This window comes from Octopus bimaculoides, chromosome 1, assembly GCF_046866305.1.
Source record: "Octopus bimaculoides isolate indiv1 chromosome 1, ASM4686630v1, whole genome shotgun sequence".
NCBI classification, from domain to species: Eukaryota; Metazoa; Mollusca; class Cephalopoda; order Octopoda; family Octopodidae; genus Octopus; species Octopus bimaculoides.
The window spans coordinates 14,491,191-14,508,577 of NC_142928.1; the positions used below are offsets into that span (position 1 = coordinate 14,491,191).

Here is a 17,387-nt window from a genome sequence, read left to right on the forward strand (position 1 = left end):
GCAGAAACCAAATTACGCGCTCACACACACGTACATACACACACCCATATATATTATTAGAAGAAAAAAAAGGATTAAAATATCACGTGAGATTTCAATAAAGCACTCAGTGTAAAAAAAAGTAAGTCCTCATATATGACAGGAAAATTCAATTTTCGTTTACCAGAAATTCGACACCCCCACAACACACGTTATTATGTCTAGAGTGAGTCATTATGCTGATATTAACACAGTATGTGTGTAAATAATATTAGCCTAATGAATCTCCCTAGATGCAACAAAATTTGTCTTTTTATTCCTAGTATTTATTTTATCGATCTTTTTGCCGAACTGCTAATTTGCGGGTACATAAACACACCAATACCGCTTGTCGAGCGGTGATGGCGGATAAAAAAACAGACACACACAACACACACACACACACACACAACACACAAAACACGCACACACACACACACACACACACACACACTCATACGCACACGCATATACGACGGGCTTCTTACAATTTCCGTCTAACGATTCAACTCACAAGGTCTTCTTCATACCGAGGCTATAGAAGAAGACACTTGCCCAAGATACCAGGCAGTGGGACTGAACCCGAAACCATGTGGTTGGGACGGGAATGGATGGAATAGACATGCCGCCCAACCCCAAATTTCAGGGATTGTGCCTATTATTTAGATTACTTAGAAAAGTTTCGGCTGAAGTTGGCCCAGGCCATGTCTAATTTAATAGAACAGTCAGCTCTTGGGCACACTCAGTTCTTGGGCACTATAGCGCATTCGAGCAGAGAGTTATTGTTTTCAGGGACATATCCAGGTTCAGGCGGTTTGTCTGGTATCTGTTGGATATAATTATCTAGGGACCGTTTGAATGCGTATGTGAACTGGCAAGATGTTGAAGAGAGCGGGGCAAGTTGAGGTGAAATAGTTCTGTCGTAATGTTATGATACGACACGAACATGATTTCTGTAGTGGACGGATGGCACGGGAGCCAAGCCTTGAATGAATTTTAAAGACGATACATATATCATTTGGTCAATGTTGATGGAATTATGTACATTATTTTCATTTGATGGATATTTGACCTCATCGTGTCTGTTGTTAACACAACGTATCGGCTGATATACCCTCCAGCCTTCATCGGGTGTATTGGGGAAATTTCGAACCTGGGTTCTCATTCCTAAGGTATTTTTCGATGTTATTATTATTATTATTATTAATATTATTATTATTCAGGTCACTGCCTGGAATCGAACTCGGAATCTTGGGGCTAGCAGCCTGCGCTCTTAACCACTACGCCATATGACCGTGGGCATATAATAACATAGAAAAATACCTTAGGAATGAGAACCCATGTTCGAAATTTCCCCAAGACACCTGATGAAGGCTGGAGGGTATATCAGCCGAAATTTTGTGTTAACAACAAACAAGATGAGGACAAATATCCATCAAATGTAAATAATGTAATTAATGTAAATCATATTGATGGAAAATGTTCTACATCATACAGATTATATAGCTCTCTCGGTGGCGTTGGAGGGAGTAATGCCCAAGCTTTTTGAGTCAATCCCAATAATTAAGGCGTGTCATGTCATTTATGATTATTTTATTTTATTTATTTATTTTTTTGATTGACATTTGTTTCCTGTGAGGGACTACAGCGGACAACAGTGTTCAACCCACTGTGGAAAGAATTATTTAAAATCCTACAAGAAGAAAGTATTCCACATCTTCAATAAACGCAGTGTTAACACGCTCATTAATTGTTATATCCTCTCTAAACCACTACATCACGACTTACAAGATCCTCCGTTCTACTCAAAAGACTTGATGTGTAATCTGTCGAACAGTTTCGCAATAGATCAGCGAAGTAATTTGAAAATAAATTTAAAGAAATTGCTAAAGGCTATTCTTATTCGAAAACACGCAGATAAATTCTAATTAATCCTCTTGATAAACTTGTATAGGTCAACAGCAACAACAACCATTAAACTCAACAACTCTCATCGCTGACCTCAACAATGACCTCTCAATTGTCCCTGCTAATGTCTCTCTATCAGCTACGAACATATGTCAGCCTTCCACCCTTCCTCACAGTCACTACGCCCATTATACTACGACAAAGCAGTCACTTTTCTGTTTCCTCAAACACCTCTACCTTAGATATTTATTTATTTATTTATTTATTTATCCATTCATTTATTCATCCAGTTTCAAGCCATGGCAGACAGAGGAAGGTATACAATAACTGAACAATAAAATCAAATACAACACGAAATCAGAGAGAAAGAGAAATGAAGAAGTGTGGATAAGGGACGGTTAAATGCCTCTGTAGCTAAATCTTTTTGTAGCCTTCTTGTTACTAAGCGCAATGAGCAACGTTAAAAAAAAAAACAACAAATAAATAAAATAAGCAGATCTCTAGCTTGCCATTGTTTTTCTTATCATCATAAGACAGTGTCAACACAAAGTTTGAATTTACCCACTACCATCACAAGGTCTGTCTTGAAGAACGAAGATAAGTTTACTACTCTTCCTTCTGCAAGCACACGGCCAGAGGTTCGTGATAGAGCGGGGACTATTCGATTTTATATTAATGCCACACCTCAAATGTTTCTTTTTTTCCCGACCCCGAAAGGATAAAAAGAACAGTCGAAATTGGCGGTATTTGAAAACAACGTAAACACAAACGAAATGACGCTTAGCGTTTTGCCCAGCGTGCTATAAATTCCGCCAATGGAAAATAAATATCATACCATCTATGAAAATTATATATAATCCCTAAATTTATAGGAGTGATTGTTATATATCTACACACCACCCAGTATGTGCGTGTGTGTGTGTGTGCGTGTGTGTGTGTGTGCGTGTGTGTGTGTGTGTGTGTATAGTCACATATGTATTAGAAGCAGGGCGAGTGTTGTAAACGTTATACATGTACAATGTGTGTGCTTTGCTAGTTCGCTGATCGGCTGCGATGTGAGGCGGAGGAGAGGAATGTCTTAAAGCACCGGTTGTCAAAACAATTGAAAGTCATGGTCATAGAGAGGCGATACAACTAAATCCAAATACCATTCAGGAGCGATGGGCATCGATGTTTCACCAGTTTTGTACCTTTTATATATATTGGGTTGTCCGGAAAGTTTGTGCCGATTTTTAAAGGAAAGTAAAATGTCAATAAATACTTGGAATTACATTTTTAATCAACCAAATACGAACCATCTTGTTGCACAATGCGTTTCTATCTTTCGTTTAACTTGAAAATACCCTCTTCCCAGAATTGAGGTGGTTTCATGGCAAATAAGTCACAAGGTAAGCTAAAATAAATCGACACGAACTTTCCGGATAACCCAATATACATACATACATACATACATACATATATATATATATATATATATATATATATATATATATATATATATATATATATATATATATATATACCCAATTTAAACAGGAGGTAAATTGAATAGCTTGTCCATGTAAAATGATTTTCAATTCAGGTACGTGATGTTAGTTAGCCACAAAAATGAAGAAACATCGATGTCTATCATGGGATCTGGGGTCACTTGTCTCACGTGTCTATGACTGACTTTCTGGTGTTTCGACACCCGGTACTTATATGTGGAGGTGTGTGGCTTAGTGGTTATTGTGTCAGCACCATGATCGTAAGATTGTGGTTTCGATTCCTGGACCGGGCGATGCGTTGTGTTCTTGAGCAAAACACTTCATTTCACGTTGCTCCAGTCCACTCAGCTGGCAAAAATGGGTAACGCTGCGATGGACTGGCGTCCCGTCCAACTGGGTAACACATACGCCATTGACAACGGGAAAAAGGGCCCATGAGCCTGGCTAGATTTAAAAGGGCATATTTATATATATATATATATATATATATATATATATATATATATGCTAATTATTGACACATATATAACGCGTGTTTCACTCACTTAGCTGTGGCGTTTCAAAGAACACTAAATATCTCTAAGACGTCTCCAGGGTGGATATCCATATGACGCCGTTTAATCGATTCACCTCAAAACGGATCGTATCGCCGGTCAGAATCATATACAAATTGTTGATGTGCTGCGGGGTAGCACATCAACACTTTTCATATTATAGACACACACACATACATATATCAAAGTAAGCAACAAGGATATCTAGAGGTTATGCAGTGCGATCGTTTCAGGCAATTCCATTTAATCGAACAATGCAATCATTACATCAATTTAAATGCAGAGCAATCCGCAGCTGCACAAAGACATAGAATTAAATTAAAACAAATGGACGTATTAGTATATTAATACCTAAAATCTCCAAAAAGTTAAGGAGACAAACAAAGAACATGTTGCCTTCACACCAGCATAAAAGCTACTCTACCTCCCTAACTTCTTGGAGATTTTAGGTTTTATTATACTAATGTATCGATCTGCTTTAATTTAATGAAATTCTATATCTTAGTGCAGCTGAGGATTGCTCTGCATTTAAATTGATGTAATGATTGCATTGTTCAATTAAATGGAGTTGCATGAAACCATCGTACTGCATTAACTCTGGATATCCTTGTTTCTTATTTTGATTTTAATCACCTTACTTTGAAATGAAAATACCGTACTAAATTCTGGTGCCTCAACTCAAGTACAATATTCATCTGAATGTATATATATATATATATATATATATATATATATATATATATATACATACAGGTGTCTATGTAAATGACTGTATGCATATGTATTAATTGTAGTCTAAAACACGAGTATGAAACAGAAAAGAAATGCATAATTTCCTTGAAGAAACAAAATAATAATTGAATTTTCATTTGTTTAAAGAGTGACGATGAAGAATGGTTTGCTTTAATGGCAACAAACTACAACTTTGATAGGGAATTTGGCACACCAAAGAATACAGACTAAACCAGAAGAACGCGAAATTGGACCGTTGTTGGCTTCAATGATGTCAACAAATAAACGTTGTAGATATTTCTAATGGAAATGGTTGGTATGAGATCCTTAGAAAATACGCTTAAAGACGCGCGCACGAACACACATCATTATACAAACGGGAAGAAAGAGAGGGTTGAGTACTACAGCTGTTTCACAAGCGCATTGGATATATCTTACGTAATATTACGAATGTCTTGTTGCTGTCTGGCGAATATTCTTTTTGTTGTTTCTTTCGAAACGGAATTGTATAGCACCTGACATCTTATTGACATGCTTTGTTTCTTCTCCATATGGGAACAACTGTATATGAAGCATTGATTAATAAATTTTAATGATCACTTATTAAATCACTTCTATTTTCTAAGTAAGACAAGTTTATACTTTACACTTCCGATTGATCTTACTAGATTGTCTGTCTGTCTTGTTCTCTCTTTCTTTCTGTCTCTGTCTCTCTCTCTGTCTCTCTCTCTCTCTCTGTATATATATATATATATATAGACACAGGAGTGGCTGTGTATTAAGTAGCTTGCTTACCAACCACATGGTTCCGGGGTCAGTCCCACTGTGTGTCACCTTGGGCAAGTGTCTTCTATTATAGCCTCGGACCGACCAAAGCCTATTGAGTGGATTTAGTAGACGGAAACTGAAAGAAATCCGTCGTATATATGTATATATATATATGTATGTGTATATATGTTTGCGTGTCTGTGTTTGTCCCCCCAAAATCGCTTGACAACCGATGCTGGTGTGTTTACGTCCGCGTAAATTACCGGTTCGGCTAAAATAGACTGATAGAATAAGTACTAGGCTTACAAAGAATAAGCCCTGGTGTCGATTTGCTCGACTAAAGATGGTGCTCCAGCATGGCCGCAGTTAAAGGATTGAAACAAGTAAATGAGTAAAAAGAGTAAAGAGTAATATATATATATATATATAGTTTTAGGGAAAATAACCAAGTTTCAATAACTCATCGATGAAAATGCACTATCACATATAGAAAAATTAACAATTTAATTTATTTTCCCTAAAACTATATATTTTATATATATTTTATCTATAAAGCTCAATTTAATTTTAATTTTTTATAAATTGATTTTAATTGAGTTTTTAGCTGTAATTTTGGATTTTGTCCCTAATATTATTATTATATATATATATATGTATATATACACACACACACACACGCACACACACACACACGTTCATATGCATATATATCTATACATACATCTATCTGCATGTGTGTACTTGCACGCGCGTGTTTGTGCATGTGTTGGAGGTATGTGGAGAGAAATGGCACGCGTGTGTAAAGTTTGGAGTGTATAAAGACTCGACAGAACATCGGAAATTCATAGTAATAAATGATTTTAATCGAAGTATTCTGGCAAGAAAGTCACATTGAATCATAAGTTAAATTGCTGCGAAATATATTTAAAACCATATTACATCCATATGGAGAAGCTTTAGTTTGAAAATCACAGCCGATCTTTGACATGATACACGTCTGCGTTCAGAGATAGAAGTTACTCCGGAATTTTGACAGATAATCAATTTCTTGACGCCACAAGGGATTTACTATAACAAAATTACTGTTCTTTCTATGAATAAGAATTGTATTTCAACTTTTAAAACAATCATATACATAATAGTAGTGAATTTCACGTAGTCAACTACATTTGCTGCGGCAACAATAATTGTTTTGTTTTTTTATGATTTAAATGATTGTTTTCTGTTTTCCAAACGTATAACCTATATATAGTGTTATATGCTGATGTTCATAATAATTTACTGCTATAGGCACAAGGACTGAAATGTTGAGGGAGTATGCTAGTCAATATCATCGACCCCTGTCCTCGAATGTCATTTATTTCGTTGACCCCGAATGGATGAAAGGCAAAATCGACTTCGGCAGGCTTTGAACCCAGAATGTAAAGACAAAAGAAATGCCGCTAAGCATTGTGTCCGGCGTGCTAATGATCCGGACAGTTTCTCCGCATCAATTGTAATAATAATAAACTCCAACATGACTGTGTCGAGAGATGCGGCATCGTTAAGGAAGCCTGATGCGTTATAGAAAAGCAGAGTTTGAGAGGGAAGAGGATGATTCCAGGATATTATTGGATTTGTTCATACATAACTAGCCATGCGAAAGAAAGAAGGAGAGACTGAGAAAAACAAAAACCAAAAGGAAAAGGAACAGAGTAATACTATGTAAATGTAAACTGAACATCAAAGATTTATTTTAAAAATCTATAAACACTAGAGTCTAGCCAGCGAGATGAGAATGTGAAACGCAAAAATGGTGAGAATTGTTCCTGTGGTAATTGGTGCGTTTGGCACAACATCTAAACTGCTACCTAATAGGCTAGAGTATACTAGAATTGAGACAAGGACTGCAGAAGAATGCAACCATCATATTCTATACATATTGTATTGTAATATATGTCATACATATATTTGAGTTGAGACTTCTTGGAATATTGTTTGCAGTGTTATTATATCAGAAGTGAAAAAAATAAAAACAAAATAAAATTGGCATGTTCATTCTCCGTGTGAAGAATTTCCAATTGGAAATTTCTTCCATGCTAATCCAACATGTAATTCCTATTAGCAAATGGAGCATGTATAATGAAGCTTCTTGTTTATATATATATATATATATATATATATATATATATATATATATATATATATATATATATATATATATATATATATATATATATATATATACATACAACTCTACATTTAAATACATATATAACATTATACTTAGTCGTGAATTTTTTGCACTTCCATATTGAGCGTAAAATCATTATTAATGCTATGGTTGGTTGTTATTTGTCTGTATGTCTGTCTGTCCGTCTGTTCTCTCTCTCTCTCTATCTCTCTCTCTCTCTATCTATCTATCTATCTATCTATCAGATACAAGTGGACACCAGTGCATAGCAATTGACTTTCTAATACTTGGTAAGTACAAAAATTGTCCTACTTATTTGCAAGATGCAAAATATAAGAGAAAATGATTTATAGAATTTAGCAGACATACAAAATTTGGACATTCTACCCAATATTCACGATGAACCTTCGTTCCGACAATAAAAACAGAAATGATGGTAACTCTGTCGTTCTCCCACATTCACTATTCACTTACTGCTTTGAGCTGGTTATAGCAACGATGATCTCTGCCAATTTGCAACATACTGAGTTTGAAACAAGCAAAAGAATAAAAACTTATAATTCTACGGTAGCATCCCTAATAAAGTTCTCAATTCATAATCGTATCTATAATTTCATAATTCTAGTTTCGCAGTTTCTAATATAAATATGTAAGTGCAGCTATATACACACAACATTAATACAAGTATGTTTTTAAATGAGTATATTTAACAAGCAATATTGGATTCGAAGTAATGCATCTCTTTATCTTTTGTAAATATTCACTTCACATCACATACGCATTTTCTCAGCTCTATCTGCTTTTGAAGCTGGAATTCATTTAATTTGAATGCTACTCAAACACTGAATTCTAAATTTAGGATTTTAAATGCATAATATAATCGATGTTAAATTATATGGTTTCTTCAATTTTCTTCTGATTTTATTTCGATTTTAATATCTAATATGCTATCACTTAACATATTGACAATGGTTTAATCCCACCTACATAATATCTAGCAAATATATATTACCACAATGCTTCATATTATACACAACCTTTATTAAAAATCTAGAACTGCAAAATGTAACTAAATATCTTCTTGTGACTTTTGGTTTAACATTATACATCAAAACAAAAAAAAAAAATGTATTCCATGTTATATCGTTAGCTGTTAATTTGAAATGTGAGAATTTGTGAAAATTTCAAATAGTTGAACTGTATAGAAACTCTGATAGAAATATCCATGTGTTTAATTGTATTGTTTAAAAAGCTTAAACTCATATATCTTAAATTCAGTGAATTACGCTAAGTCCTATATCTATACACACTCATTTCTCTATATCTGGTTAATGTACTTAACTCCTCCATATTTAATCTACTTAGAAATGATACAAACATGAAAACAAGACATGGATGATGCAGTTACTTTATGCAATTTAAATATCTATTTTAAATCTTGCTTTATGAACAAATTTCTTGTGTAATGGTATCGAGAGACTAAATTAACTATGTCTGTATCTTAATGGGTTTGAAATAGGGTTGGGATTAATCTATCTTTCAAAACTAATACTGAAGATATATATCCGGCACAGATAAGGCATAAATTTGCAATTGTGTTCCAGAATATTGTTATATTGTGATTCCTTGTCACAATTCCAATTAACATTTATGTAAATCATTACAATGCAATAACTAACGTCGACCTGTTAATTTGAGATATACCACCATGTGTTACAAGATATATTTTCTCACTTACAGACACACACACACGCACACACATAAATACATAAATACATATATGTACATACATACATACATACAAACACACATATGTATACATATACGCGTGTGTACATATATATGAATATATACATATTAATACATATATATATATATATATATATATATATATATATATATATATATATATATACACGCATATCAGTATACCTAGAGGTATATGTACATACATATATAAATATACACTCACACATATATACATACATATATACATACACTCCACATATATTCATGCATATATACATACACACATATATATATATATATATATATATATATATATATATATATATATATATGCACACACATTCTTTTTCACTCCCAGACAGAAAAGTATTAGTTGATATTTGCGGTATTTTGCCAACTTGTATGGATTGCTTTTGGAAAACTATAACATATAGCTGAAAACAATATTACAGTGTCAGTTATTTATCAACATTAAGGCCAAGTGTGAGTTAACATTTATCATAGATTAAGTTTATGTCAAAACCAACCATGGATTAGTAACAACTTCCATTTTTACGTTGATTCACTGAATGTTGATAACAGACATTTTTTTTTCTCAGACGCATAATTGATTAGTTGTGTATTTTACTTTCAAAATTTCTACAAACTATGAACTTAAGAATACGGTGTTTGACATGATGCAGCAAATTATCTTTGTTTTATATGGACATTAAGCACATTAATTTCATGTCTCCATAATCAATTATAAACTGTCTTCTGCATTAAGCGGTGTCGGGATCTGGCTGCATTGTACATTAATACCATTGCATAAACAAATACTGGATACATTCTTACCAAGAAAAACTTCGCCCGATTGAATGGAAATATGCAGTGAAAAATATGTAAATATCAGCGGGTGCGTATATCTCTGTGGAAAAAGTATTTGCTCGTTTCTATATTTCATTTCGTTTACCTCGTATGGCATTGGATTATACGTATATTTGAACAGCTAAAAATGACTTAAAACCTGTAAAAATACATAAAATTGCCTATGACCTGCACCTGCGAATGCTGTTGATAGTATAATATACAATAACACAGAATACTTAAATTTAAAGCGATTTATACTATTAATTTTATTGAAGGATTAATACAGACATTGGGAAAAAATCCCTTTCACTTCTATTATTCAGAATACTATAGTGTAAATGTATTAGAACCATCACACTATAATTCTGTCCCAATAAAGAAAAGACAGCTATTTCAAAGAAAATGTAATGTCATTAAATAAACCGGTATTCCGTCGGTTACAACGACGAATTTTCGGTTTTATCCCAAGCATGAAACAGCCTGCTCGTGAAATTAACGCGCAAGTGAGCACTCCATTGATATGCTAACTTTTAATATAGTTCTCAAGAAGTTTTAGCGGAATGTGGCAATGCTGGCCCGTTGAAATACAGGTAGAATTCATTTTTGTCTTTCCCAATTCATTTTGTCTTTTCGCTTGGAATTGAACTCAAAACCTACTGACATTACGATGGTGAACCGAATACCCTAACCACTAAGCCACGCTTCTCCACCTATAATGACATACAGTATTTCTATATAGAAATACTGTATCGTTGGTAAAGAGAAAGTTAATGACATTATTAAATGATACAAAACTACAACCTTACAAAAATATATTTGAGCACTCTACAAAGTTATTCTTGTTGACTTAGGCAATATTTTGTTTTCCTTTGTGAATTTGGTCCTGTTGAAGGCTGGAGCTAGGAAATTCTTAGGTGGTTCCAGATTGGTGTTACTAATACCGTTACCTTTTATTTAAAGTGAGTCTAATAGACGACTACACCGAGAATTGGTGCAAGGCAAAACATCTAGAAAGGTGCTGTTTCGACTCAATACAATTGACATGAAAATTTGTTTGCGGTATATCTATAAAGCTTAAGTGATAGTAGTTTGAAACTAGCCAGTTCCGAGGAGCAGCGTCTGCAGTACTAGAATTTAGAAATGAAAATCATCACAAATGTCAGTGGAGCTTAAATTAGAGGGTTTTGTGAGTGTCTTCATTTCAAGTCAATCAAGTGAACTTTCTTTGATTTCCTTTATAAGTTGTTTATGTAATGTAGAAGCAACACTCCAGATATGGAAGCAATAAGCGATTGCATGGCTTATATGATGTCTGAAAAGTAATAGTGGCTTCCCGAGACAGTTGGAGCTGCCTGAATAATTGAAAAATGTTTATCTGTGATTTTAATTAGTGAATGTTTGGAAAGCCCCAAAATAGTAACAAAAATAAACAGCATTTAAACTTTGCGTATTTTCCAACGGGTAGAGAAATGATTGGAAATAACTGAACATACTGCAGCATGCTTTATACATTCCAAGATATCTCTCATTTACGCTAATTTTCGATGTTTAGAATAAATAGTACAACTGTACAGACGTTTGCAGAATTACAAATACCAAACTGGCTGCTTTATGCTGCAATATTACTAAGATTCGCAAATAAGATATTTAGACTCACAAAAGATACAGAATATTACAATAAAAAATTCACAGTACATTTTTGTCACTGGCGTTATTGAACGTTCAAAATCTTAGGCAACAGTAATAATACAAATAATTGGGTAAATATTTACCTTCGTTTGAGTCGTACAAATAATGTACTCTTCTCCAACCGTAGAATTTCACCATGTCTATTACTGCATTTGTATGATCAGGACGCAAGTAAATTTCGAAGTTTGGTTGCTCTGGGTCAACAGTAAAGGAAAGACCTGGAGAGACGAAGGGCATACGGAATCGTCTACTGTAGGATTCGACTACTTCAACTGATGAACTGTCTATTACACCAAATAGGACAAAAGAACCATTTTCCATGTGACCACAGACTGCAAAGAAATAGAAATCGGGATATATATATATATACAATATATATCTATCGTGTGTACATACATATATACATATATACATATAGATGTATTTACATATCATATATATATGATATGTGAGATACAAATGTAAATATTTTGAATGTATAATTTCATAGATACATAGGCTTACAGACACTCAAACACATATATATGATATATTATATATATATATATATATATATATATATATATATATATATATACATGCATATATATATATATATATATATATATATATATATATATATATATATATATATATATATATATATATATATATATATATATATATATATATATATATATACACATAATTCGTGCTGTTTATGAGTATGAATTCCGTCGTGGAAATAAATGCATCTCATACAGCTCGAACCACCAATGAGGTGTTTAGTGAAGATGTGGCGAATGAGTGTACTGTACGTCGGTGGTTTGAGAAGTTCTGGTGATTTTACTCTTAAAATTCAGCCCTGTGGTAGACCTGAGACCAATGTGGATAACGATGAGCTGGAAATTGTGATGGAAGCGGATACATCTCAAATTACGCGTTAGTTGGCAGCAAGGTTTGATGTTTCGAATCCAAATGTATTGGACCATCTGAAACAAATCGACAAAGTAAAGAAGCTGGACAAGTGAGTACCACACGAACTGAACGAGCAGCAAATGATACGTCGTTTTGAAACTTGCTGTTGTTCTTTGCTAGCTCGGAATAAAAGCAAACCATTTTTGCATCGGATTGTTACGTGTGATGAACACTGTTTTTTTCTTTTCTTTTTTTTTTCAAAATTAGCAAGCGTTCTACAGAGAAGTTGTATAGAGACGCAGTGCCAAAACACAATCCACAAAGGAATATTCACTAAAAAAATGCAAATAGTGTCAGTTTGGTAGTTCAGCACTGATGTCATCCACTACAGCTTCATGAGACCTAGTAAGTCAATTACAGCGGATGTATAATTACAGTTGTATGAAATAATGAGTGAACTTGCAATTAAACAGTCGTGATTGGTCAATAGAGATAGGCTAATTCTCTTGCTTAAAAATGTTCGACCACATGTTGCACAAAGAACGCTAGCCAAGTTATAGGAACTGAACTTGGAAGTACTCTGTCATTCAGCATGTCCACCAGGCCTTGCACCGACTGACTATCATGTTTTCCCGGCATTAGACATTTTGTAAGGACAAAACCTCGAATCTGGAGAAGCTGCAAAAAGAGCCTTTCGTGATTTCATCACCTCTTGCCCTCCAGAAGTCTTCGCTGCCGGCATAAATAAACTACTGATAAAATGGCAAAATTGTGTTAATAATTTAGGTGCATACTTTGATTAAATGCATTGCTTTTGTTGAGATAAAGTAACATGGACTTTCAGTTAAAAATCGGACATTTCATTCTCAATGACCTGATATATATATATATATATATATATATATATATATATATACGTGTGCGTGTATATATGCATATGTATGTTTATGCGTATGTGTGTGTGATATTTATTCACAATGCACAGGTAATTTATCCTTACATAGTATAGAAGAGAACATTTTCAGTGAAAATGAAGAACATAAATATATTTATCTTAATCTAGTGTATATATCTTGCTCTACATTTGGAATAGAACATTGTGTGTGTGTGTGTGTGTATTTGTCTGTGTGTGTGCGTTGTTATGCACATAACGAAACACAAATACAGTTGTGCGTGTATGTTATGTTAATATTCTATACTTGTAGAATATCGACCGATAAACTTAGGCGTAACAACATTCCTGTAAAGTATATATAATTCTAGTACTCATCGGAGAGACACAGCACCAGATGCATAATTCATAAATTAAATATGGATAAAATAACAAAGTAAAAGAAAACGAAAGAATTCAATTACTTACAGCAAAATCAGTTTCCACTACTTATTCTTAAATGTTCCCAACTCATACCTTAAATTATCATTCACTCCCACTCGGTAATGTACCATATTCATTGCACACAGTTAGTGAGCCATTAAGATCACTAACAGAAATAAAGTATCTCAATATACAGAAGGATTTAGGAATGAGAATAGAGGTTCGTTTTATGACTCATTAATTAGGAACATCTACGAGGTGTTCGTGTTTATCGAATATAATAAAATGGTTAAATTGGACAAAGCAAGATAATTTTAGAGTTTCCTGAGTACCGACACAATGCAGCTACATCGAAGATATGTGTTGTATAACAGCAGGACTATTTTGGAAAGCTAATGATCCTAAGTCCATTAATATTTCAAGACATTCACCGGCTCGTCTAGTGAATACAATGTTGCTATTTGCACGATGCTGCCACATATAATAATAGACAACACGGGTTCATGAGCAGGATATTTATACTTATTGAAACTGTTGGTTAATATTATAGTTTATTTTACTCATTTGCGGGATGAGACTTGTCTAGCGTGGAGAACGAGGCAGTGGCCATAGCTTGCACAAGCCCTCCTTGACCGGTGAGTCAGAAGTCATTCATTTCCTCCAGGCGTCTTCTAAATAAATAACTGTTGGAAATACATGAACAGGGAGGAGATTCTAAGGGGATGATATTGTGAGAAGGAAGAATTATAAAAATGATTAATGCGGGCCCTGAAATGTTAGACATAACGAGGAAGATGCAAGGAGAGGTGAGTGAGAGGAAGATGTCAGGTTAGAGACAGCATGTGCCTAGCAGGTACCAATATGCTCGTAGTATACATAAAACATCGGTGAGAGGAGAGAGCGCATCTGTGAACAGGAGGCTGGAGTGTATCTGTGAGGGGTTCTGTACAACTCAGAGGAGTGGCACTTTTCGAGATGTGGTTATAAACGGTTTTTAATTTGGCACTAAACAAGGCGTGAAAATGATGGTTTGCTTTGATATTTGTGCCGTTGTTAATGCTTCTGTTGTTTAACTCTGTTGCTGGTATTAACCAATATAATTCTGTGTAGAAAGTTAGTCTCTCTCTCTCTCTCTCTCTATCCATCACACACACACAAACACGCATACAAGCAGACAAACACAATCTCTCACACACACAAACACACATGCATACAGACACACATGCATACAGACACACGCACACACACGCACGGGCACATAAACATACATACATATGCACTCACATACATGCCCACACACTCGTACATGCACACTATAACACACAATCGTATGCCCACACTAACTTTCACATATGTACACAGACAAAGACACAGAGAGAGAAAAAATAGCAGATGGACATGCACTCCCATGCATACATATGCAGACATACGTACTAATGTGAGCCCTCTCCTCAGCCTTGAAGAATATAATTGTCGGAACAGAAATATCATTTTGCCCTGAATGGAATGACCGGTAGCGGGATGAGTTCCTAGCTATGTTAAGGATGTGCTTTCGTCAGATTTCTTCAGTGATAGTAAAACTCAATAACTGAGCCGATTGTGAGGGCTCTAATTGAATGCTTTTCACTATTAGTTGCAGTGTGGTGCGATGAGGTTTTCTTCATATCTGTAGTTTGTGCTGTGTTGTTTGCGAAAGAGACAATATTTGTATATTAATACTGTAATATGCTTTCGCAGTCTTTTGGAGTTTATATTTTTTTCCCTTTCTTTTATGGATATACAGCGTTTTCTAAATTCTGAATTACTGTCTTACAGTATGATAATTAATAAAACAATGAATTCTCATCATAAACGTGAATTAAAGTATATTTCTCGTCATAGCCCAACATGGTTGCCATATTGATCGACCATTGTAAAAGTTAAAATAGATGCCAAAGAAGAAATCGCTACATAAATAGGTATATGCTTTATACCATATATTGAATACATAATTAACTTGCTCCCTATGAACAGAACAAACACACACATATATTTATATACAGAAGAGAATGAGAAACGGAGGAAATGAGGCACGAGAGATAATTAGATAAGTTTCGGAAAGAATTGGCCCAACCCATGACGAACTTAAAACACATTTCAATAAAGAGTTATCGTTTGTAGAGTGATATATCCGGATGTAGGTGGTATATCTGAAATCTGTTGAAGATATACAATGCGATCAGATGTTTTTCTTCTTTTCGAGGACGGATGGTAAGAAGAGCAGGCCGTCGATGAAAGCATCATTTGAGCAATACTGCTGGAATTTTTTTTCACATTATAGCAGTCCCCGTGGTGATGGAGGGAATAAAGTTTAAGTTTCTCGAGCTGATTCCAATAAGCAAGAACTGTCACGTATGTGTGTGTGTGTGTGTGTGTGTGTGTGTGTGTGTGTGTGTTTTATGATATGTCTTCTTCTGTAGTAAATATTTTAGAAATAATATATTCCTATTTAGTTGATATCATTTATCAAAATGTTTGCGATTGTGAGTCGATATTTTAGCAAGTGAGCATGTATATGCTTTCTTTATTCCATTTTTGATAATCTCGCTATGAAGATGTGAATTTAAATCAGTAAATAACACTCTATTGAAAAATGTTTTCAGCTAAAACAAGTTATTGTGGCTCAGGTCTTATTCAGCTGTGATAGAGCATTTGATCAAACAGCGATCCAGTCGTGACCATCGAGCTTCGCTAGTTATGTCTGAGAATATGTCCTTTCTTTCTCAAGACGCTACAGTTTGATGAGTAGGAATTTTTTTTCTACATCATACATGACAGAGTAGTCGCATAAGATCCCCCAGCTAAACAATCTCACTTTCCCCCTCTCTCTCTCACTCTCACACACACACACACACACACACCACACACACACGCACACACACACACACACACACACACACATGCATGTCCCCCAGCCCCTCACTGATTCTGATCGCTGCAATTTACTGATTGCCAGAAGTTCATTCGCGAGAAAAACGAGTTGATCGCTATAGTAGCAATTCCTTCACTAAACTAAACATGACATTTTGCAAATTTCTTCTGAATAGTAACTTTGATTTAATTAGATCTTTGACAAAACTGACATTTTAATGTAATGCATCGATAATGAAATACATTTCCTCTTCAATTCATATTTAAAATTTCTTAAAATGAAACAATTTTTGATCGGCTCTATATGAAATGATGTATATGTCTGAATGCGCAGCTGA

At 34.4% G+C, this 17,387-nt stretch overlaps 1 protein-coding gene across 1 annotated transcript in view; it reads right to left on the minus strand.

The window, feature by feature from the left end:
* Positions 1–17,387, minus strand: part of LOC106869364 (glutamate receptor) — a 702,165-nt gene that overhangs the window by 218,300 nt on the left and 466,478 nt on the right. Inside the window, exon 3 of the mRNA XM_014915088.3 lies at positions 12,011–12,259. Within this exon, the coding sequence (XP_014770574.1) occupies positions 12,011–12,259 (249 nt within the window). The remainder of the gene's footprint in view (positions 1–12,010; positions 12,260–17,387) is intronic.